Source organism: Orycteropus afer, unplaced genomic scaffold (genome assembly GCF_000298275.1).
Source record: "Orycteropus afer afer isolate SDZICR_OR568_19922 unplaced genomic scaffold, OryAfe1.0 scaffold00129, whole genome shotgun sequence".
Taxonomy (NCBI): Eukaryota; Metazoa; Chordata; class Mammalia; order Tubulidentata; family Orycteropodidae; genus Orycteropus; species Orycteropus afer.
Window position 1 is genome coordinate 8,497,849 of NW_006921716.1, and position 8,469 is coordinate 8,506,317.

Here is an 8,469-nt window from a genome sequence, read left to right on the forward strand (position 1 = left end):
CAGTGAATTAGTTAGTATGGCTTTTCTAGTCATGATCTATGCAAATGAAAGGTGCTTGTGGCTCACCAAGGGGATTGGATAGCTTGTTAATAATGTAAACAAGGTACATGGCACCCTTATGGGGGTGGGACCATGGAAATGAGGTGTATGAACCCTGACATGGAGATTGGTCAGTTTTGCCAACCCTCTAGGCTTAAAATGAGCCAAACCAGAGGCAGAAAGCTGGGATCTCACTACCATCAAGAAGAGCTGGGAGTAGGGTACATCCTTGGACCCAAGATCCCTGTGCTGAGATGGCAAGGAGACAGCAGAGAGGTGGCAGCAGCAGAGCAGAAGAACCAACGGCACAAGACAGAGTGGCAGGATTGCTGGCCTACAGAGAGGGCTGAGTGCTTTCAGGCAGGAGGCTTGCTGGCTGAGTGGGTTGCCACCATGGGCACCTAGTAAACCAAACCCACTGCCATTGTGTCAATTCTGACTCATAGGGAATTGGGTTTCCAAAGCAGTAAATCTCTGGTCATCCTTCTGCAGAATGGCTGGTGGGTTTGAACCACCAACCTTTTGGTTAGCAGACAAATGCCTTAGGCACTGCACCAGAAGAGCTCTGGGCACCTAGTTGTTGTTGTTGCTATGTGCCATCGAGTCAGCCCTGACTCATAGTGACCCCTCCTTGGGTTTCTGAGGCTGTATCACTATGGAAGTAGATTGCCCAATTTTCCTTCCGAGGAGTGGCTGGTGGGTTTGAACCACCAGCCTTCTGATTAGCAGTCAAGTGCCTCAGGCACTATGCTACCAGAACTCCTGGGCACCTAGTTGTTGTTGTTGTTTGCCGTCGAGTCGGCCTCGACTCATAGCGACCCCTCCTTGGGTTTCCGAGGCAGTATCACTACGGAAGTAGGAATGCCCAACCTTCCTTCCGAGGAGTGGCTGGTGGGTTTGAACCGCCAGCCTTCTGGTTAGCAGTCAAGTGCCTTAGCCACTATGCTACCAGGGCACCTAGTAGCAGAGCTAAAAGAGCTTTGTAACACTTGCCTGAGCAGAGCAACAGCCAGGCCCAAAGGCCAAGGGCAAAGAGAGGTGTGCCTACAGAATGGCTGAAAAGAAGCTGTCTTGATTGAAGAACTGTATTCTGAGTCATTTCTGATCCTAAATTGTAACGTGTAACTTCCCTAATAAACCCCATATTCTTGAGTATTTTCTGTGAGTTCTGTGTGGCCATTGAAACGAATTATTGAATCCAGCAGAGAAGCAGAGGATGCTGTGGGAGGGCTGGTGAGGTATTAAGGTTGTTGTCAACTTGGCTGGGGGTAGTCATGTAGTTGTTCAGCAGCCTGCCATACTCTGGCAACCTCAGGACTTTCAATAGACTTGAATCAATGGCCTGCCTGTGTTGTTTGATAACATCGGGACTGTGCCTTTTCACTTATCAACCTTTGGTTTGGCGGCCTAAGCAGCCAGCAGCTGTCGGAGTGAAGAAAAGACTCTAGCTTTAGGGCTGGGAGCAGGAGGCAGAGCTGACGCCCAAGGTTAAGGAGCTTTCACCCAGCCCCTAGGGCCTGGCACTTTGAACTCAGACTTTAAGCCTCCAAACTGTAAGAGAATAAACTCTCGTTTGTTAAAGCCATCCCCTTTGTGGTATATTCCTGTCAGAGCAGCACTAGGTAACCAAAACAGCTGGTAAAGAGGTTATGTTGTTGTTGTTGTTGTTGTTTTGTGCCATCGAGTCAGCCCTGACTCATAGAGACCCCTCCTTGGGTGTCCGAGGCAGTATCACTACAGAAGTAGGATTGCCCAACAGGAGCTCTGGTAGCATAGTGGCTAAGGCACTTGACTGCTCACCAGAAGGCTGGCGGTTCAAACCCACCAGCCACTCCTCGGAAGGAAGGTTGGGCAATCCTACTTCCGTAGTGATACTGCCTGGGAAACCCAAGGAGGGGTCGCTATGAGTCGGGGCCGACTTGACGGCAAACAACAACAACAACTTCCGAGGAGTGGCTGGTGGGTTTGAACCGCCAGCCTTCTGTTAGCAGTCAAGTGCCTTAGGCACTAGAGGGTAGCAAGTCTGACCTCCACCTCATAGGAAACTGCCTTGGGCTGTAGATGTTATCTTGATTCTCTCTCCTCCTTGTGAAATTAGAGGTGGTCAGAGGAAGCCTCTCCCACATCCTTTTCAAACTCTGTTAGAATAATAATAGCAGCTAACACTAACCACTTACTGTGTGGCAGGCACCAGCTTTAAGCACATTGCATGTATGTCATCTATTCTACATAACACTCTAATGAAACTGACACCATTTTCTTCAGATGTGAAAACTGGATTTAGGGCAATTAAATAATTTGCCTAAAATCACAAAGCTAGGAAATGGAGAAAGCAGATTACATACAGTGCTACTTCCTGTTCTTGATGCTCACACTCTCTTTCAAAACCTGACAAACTGGAAGTAGATGCTAAAAATTTCCATTGAAAATTCAAAAGTGGTATTAAAAAAGCACACTATTCATTTGGGCCCTAGTCTGTTTCACCTCTTTATTTGAATAATCATGTAGAAGATACTGTGCTAGAAATTATGTGGAGTATCAAAATGAATAAACATAATTCTCATACTCAAAGACAAATAGCAAAAAAGAAAGGACAAAACAAGAACACAAATAAATATAAAATAAGCTGGGTTTGGCTAAATACTATGAGTACAAAAATTTGCGATGAGATTTTAGAGAAAATTTCAGTTACTGGTAGCTAAGGGGGATTAACAAAAGCTTCATGGCAAGTGTGATATTTGAGCCAGTTCTCTAAAACAGTTAAAATTTAAATAGAGATGGGGTGGGGCCCTGGGGTAGCAGGAGCAGCATAGATAGTATATTTATGAGATAGCTAGTCATCCTGCTGCTTGGAGTAAAGACTGTGTATAAAGAAATGGAGGAGCTCTGGTGGCGTAGTGCCTAAGGCACTTGACTGCTAACCAGAAGGCTGGCTGTTCAAACCCACCAGCCACTCCTGGGAAGGAAGGTTGGGCAATTGACTTCTGCAGTGATACCATCTCGGAAACCCAAGTCAGATCCAAATCCATGACAATGGTTGCTTTAAGGAATACAGACTTAATTCAAAAGAAGAAAAAATTTTGTACCAGGGAAATTACAGGGTCAAAGTTAGACTTTAGGAAGATTAATCTGACAGTGGTTGTAGGGTGGAATGAGAGACCAAAAGTTAGTTAGACAGCTGTTAGATGTTGTTGTTGTTGTTATGTGCCGTCGAGTCGGACCCGACTCATAACGACCCCTCCTTGGGTTTCCGAGGCAGTATCACTACGGAAGTAGGATTGCCCAACCTTCCTTCCGAGGAGTGGCTGGTGGGTTTGAACCGTCAGCCTTCTGGTTAGCAGTCAAGTGCCTTAGCCACTATGCTACCAGAGCTCCCAGCTGTTAGATAGATAGAGATAAATATTGATTTGGGTGAAGAGAAGGGCAGTGTACCAAATGTGAGTGACCAATATGGCAGCATTGAGGATGAGAAAGACATACAGAGGTACATGGGCAGTACAGACAACAAATATGAACCCTTTTGCATATACAGTACTGAGTTGTCAGTGAAAGCAAACATGGGTATATGGACAGATAGATAGGTGAACAAGCTAAACAATTAGGTATGTCTAAATGGGGAGTGTATCCAAGATCATATATATAGGGTTGGCAGACAATGGGCCTATAAGTTCATGTGAATGATCAGAATTCCCAGGTGTATAGTAGAGCTGACAAGGGGCAAGGTTATGGTCATTGCTTGGTCACAGCCAGCTACCCAGAGGGACCGAGCAGTTGATCCTGCGGGCTTGGGACCATAGTTGCAGGGGACATCAAGCTCAATTGGCATAACATACTATACAAAACATTGTTCCACCTCCGACTTTGGCGAGTAGCGACTGGGATCTTAAAAGCTAGCAAGCTGCCATCTAGATGCAACAACGGGTCTCTCCTCGTCAAGAAGAAAGAAGAAAACCAAAATTAATGGAAACAATCAGTCCTAGCGACTGGTACACCATCCGATCTGCAACCTATACAACTATGAGACCAGAAGAACTAGATGGTGCCCGGCTACCACTGTCCTCCACTTGGAAGGGATGTAGGAGATCCTGCATAGAGAGGGAGAACAATGTGGAAAAAAACTCAAAATCATTTGGAGGCAAAAAAAAAAAAAGAAGGTGAGGACCAGGTTTGCTGGTCCAATAGAGCCTGGTGGAACCACTGAGACTATGGCCCCTAGCTGCCGTTCAGGTCTGGAATTGAACCCACACCTGTGGTTTCCAGCCAAACAAAGTACAGGCATGTGAGTTAAACATTTACCTCAAGTAGACACACGCCCTGGAGAGAACAATCATGGGAGAAGGAAGGGCTGCTTATGCACAGGGAGATAGCTCAGGGTGCAGAAGAGTATGGACACTGGGAGGAGGTAACTATGGGGAGGAAGTGGGAGGGGAGCTGTTGCATTGTAAATTTTGGTCAATGACATGAGACAAAGTATATGTGAACTGCTGTATGAAAAGTGAATTTACTCTGTAAATCTTCACCCAAATCAAAATAAAATTTAAAAAAATAAAAAAGTTAGTTAGACAGGCTTAGGGAAGAAGCATTATAGGGCAGAACAAAAGTAGTGGGCTGGGAATGGAGCGGAGACTGATAAAGAGATATTATAAGACATTTTCTGTAGGGAATAGGTTGAATACAAAGAAAGAAAAAGGAAGAAAGAAGAGAGCGAAGAGATGATGCCAGGTTTCAGCATAAATTGTAATTTCTCTAGTGGGAGATGTGGAGGATAGGAGGAAGCAGAGTTATGACAGTAGAGCTGCCATATTTAGTTTAAGACACATTAGTTCTGATGAGAAAATGAGAAATGCAAACAGTAATTCACCTATGTATTCACTGAGTGAGCATTTACTGAATGTCTATTATTATGTGGACACCCTTTCCTTGAATACTTAAGGTATATTGTAATCATGACAAGGAAGAGGTTTTTGTTGTTGTTCTTTCCTGTTTAAGAGATGATAATAAAGTATCATATTCAAATCCTATTCTATAAAACATTCCCAAAGGTGCCTCCTTCCTCTGAACTTCTGTACATTTAACTGTCCGTACCATTCATGGGGACCTTAGCTTTATAACAAATATATAATTTTCTACCTAATGTCAAATTTTCAATCAGATTTTAAGAGGCTTGAGAGAAGGCCTCATTTTATTTACTCTTTTAATCTTGCCCAGAGTAGGAATTCAGTAATTCTTTCATTGTTAAACTAGGGGATTTTTTTTTCTTTTATCTTCTATGGTAAGGAGCCATGTTTTCTTAGCCTTGTAGACTAGAAGGATCAGTAACATTTCACACCCAGAACACATGGCTACTGTAAAAGGAGCCACAGAAGCTATATCTGCCTGGGGCTGTGAAAAAGAGAGCTGAATAATGGCAAGAGCTAAGAAACTATTTAGTATCCCACTTTCAAGAGCAACAGTTTTACACACAGGAAGTGGTAGCATACAAATCTTAGCAAAGGAGTACCCAAACAACAAACCCAAAGCAGGAACTAAGAGACTCAACAGAAGTACCTCTAGGTTAATTGTTTTTAAAAACATTAATCCCATTCTGAATGTTAAATAAATCCCAAGAGACATTAAAATAAAACTCACAGGTCTGATTATTCTCTCTAGGAAGTTTGCTTTTTCAGGTATTCTACGCTTGATGATTATCCCAACTGATATCGGTGTAAGTATGAAAAGGAGTGTTGACATAACTTTAGAAAAAGGAATATGAAATGTACCTGATAACCCTAACATCGTACTGTATATGTAAGAATTGACAGGCATCATTATCAGGGCCAAAAATGTTGATATGCAAGTCATTAAAATGGCCAAAGTGATATCTCCGTCTAGAAGCAGAGAGAAGAGATAGCCCCCACCCCCTCCTGGGCATGTACAGGTCATTACAAATCCAAAAGCCTGAGCCTCAGGCAATGCTAAAATCTGGGTCAAAAGAAATCCACAAAATGGCATCAGAAAAAACTGTGTAACTGCCCCAAGAATTACTGGCAAAGGTCTCTTCCATACTGTTTGAAGCACCTGCAGTTCAATCTTGCAACCAAATGCACATTTATTTAGCAGTATCATTGGCAGAATAAGCATGAGGATATTCCTATCAAAATGCATTGCTGCCTGGAAAGGGTTGTTTTTTCTTTGTTTGAGTACCTTGACTTTGACATTCTTAATTTCTTCAATGAGTCTTTCTTGCTTACCTTCAGAATCCCATAGTTGAATGGTCAAATTTGTCTCTCCTTCTTCAACTGTCACTAAGTTTATGGTAAAGTTTGTAACATCCAATGAGATTTTGGTCACATCCACCACTTGCAGCACTTTAGGATCTTCTGATAGCACAAAGAGGTAGCTGGAGTTTGGCCATTTTTCTTTGTAACTTGACCTTACAATGATGGTTTCTTCAGTCTTTGTGAAAAATAGTGTTTCAGTCTTTCCTATGTTCAAAAAACTGATCAATGATTTCTCCGCTTCTTCCAGAGTCACAAATAACAAAAGCAAGACAATAAAAAGTTTTCTGATCATTTTGAAAGCTTAACTAAATCTTAGATGCAAAACCAGTTTAAAAACACTAAAGAACATTCTTCTCACAGGTATTCCATCTGCTGTGGCATTAGTTGGTTAACCTCTGTTTGTGCTGGATCAAAGTTCAGTAGGAGGGACTTGTACTTTTTAAAGTGATCTAGTGAGGGACACAACCTGTTTAACCTGTAACTATGAACATTTAAAAACACTGGTATTTAACAGGTTCAATTTATCACAAAAGAAACCTAATCTCCTTCCTCCCAACTTCCTCATTTCTGCCAATGAGAAAACAGCCTGCTATTTACCTGCGCTTAGTGTCCACCTACACCAGGCAGATGCCCCCACCTACCCCAGGGAGATGCACCCCTTAGATCAATCAACCCTGCAGAGCAGAGGGGCAGCATTTGCATAGGGTGAAAGCAGACAGACAGGAACACACAGATAAGGACACAGGAAAGGGATTATAATGGGTGCCCTGAGACAAAATGTATATGAACTGCTGAGAGTAGAACGAATCTGCTTTGTAAATTTGCACCAAAATCACAATTAAAAAAAAAAAAAAAAAAAAGTGTACTGCCATCATTTTTTAATTTTCTCCCTTCCTAAGAAAAAGCTACACTAACAGCTGCCAGGATGCAAACTCTAAAGCAGATATTGAGGAGGCATGTTGAGGCAGATGTTATTATTATTATGTTTATTATTAGATGTTATTATTCATTCATATCAAAATTTGCTGAATATTTCCTCAGCACAGCTCTGGTGGCATAGTGCCCAAGGCTTGACTGCTAACCAGAAGGTTGGCAGTTCAAACCCACCAGCCCCTCCTCGGAAGGAAGACTGGGCAATCTAGTTCTGTAGATAAACCGTCTCAGAAACCCAAGCAGGGGGTCGCTATGAGTTAGGATCAACCCCACGGCAATGAGTTTGAGTTTAAGAGCTAGGGGCTGGGTATGCCACAGTAGCCAAGCTAGATGAGGTCTCCAATTTCCTGGAACTTACTCTGGTGCTTTTTAATCATTACTTAGAATTCTAATTGCTGGGCCCACAAAAAACTGACCTTGGCAACATCCTCAATAGTTTTCCTACAATTCTATAGTACCACTGAAACTGCTTTTGGTGTTTCTTAAGTAGAAAAATAATTTATTGAGTGGTTATTGGGTAGCTCACAGACTCACACAATGGTGTGTTTCCCAAACAAGGGGTGGGGGTCCTGAGGCTAAGCATCAAAAAAAAAAAAAAAAAAAAAGACAAACTATAACTGTTTTCTATTCAGCCTGTGGATCCAGTAGTTCTGAATATATGTTCATCTCAGCAGACCCGTCATGTAATCACGTCCCAATCTATATCAGTTAACGATTTGTATTAAGTATTTCAGATCATAAAATACTTGTTCATCCTGATGAAGTTTTGAAAATTTTTTTGTTTATGTAGGTTAATTTTTCAGACTCAGTAGACTCTAGATTTCTTAAATTTTATTTCCATATACCACACTAAGAAAAACAAGATACATTGTACCAACGCTGGGAATAAGGGAATGGAATTAATTTGTTTCTGTGGTATCTCAGTTAAATTCCTAGGGAAATTTCCGTTTTAAAAATAAATAAATAAATAAAAACAAAAAATGTTATGAAATCAAAGCTATCTTTACAGTTATGTGACCAAGTATTTTTTTGTTGCAGCATTTTCTTCCCGTCTTCTGTTGTCCAAGCCTTCTCCTTATCTGAAGATTGGGAGAAAAAATTGAGAAATCTGGGGAAAAAATCTGATAAGCTATTATTTATATGTATTTATGGCCCAATTACATTAAAATTGAAGTTCATTTATGTCATAGTGTTCTTTCATCTATTTAGCTAAATTTAAAACCCCCTTTTTTTTTTT

General features: G+C 41.8%; 1 protein-coding gene across 1 annotated transcript; it reads right to left on the bottom strand.

Moving 5' to 3' along the window:
* Positions 1-5,274: 5,274 nt before the first annotated feature.
* SLC10A5 (solute carrier family 10 member 5) lies at positions 5,275-6,591 on the bottom strand. Its single transcript, XM_007944663.2, has one exon. The coding sequence runs from the start codon at positions 6,589-6,591 to the stop codon at positions 5,275-5,277; it is 1,317 nt and encodes a 438-aa protein (XP_007942854.1).
* Positions 6,592-8,469: the final 1,878 nt, after the last annotated feature.

Excerpts from the sequence above, each read along its gene's own strand:
- SLC10A5 (XM_007944663.2), bottom strand. The coding sequence starts at position 6,591 with ATGATCAGAAAACTTTTTATTGTCTTGCTTTTGTTATTTGTGACTCTG.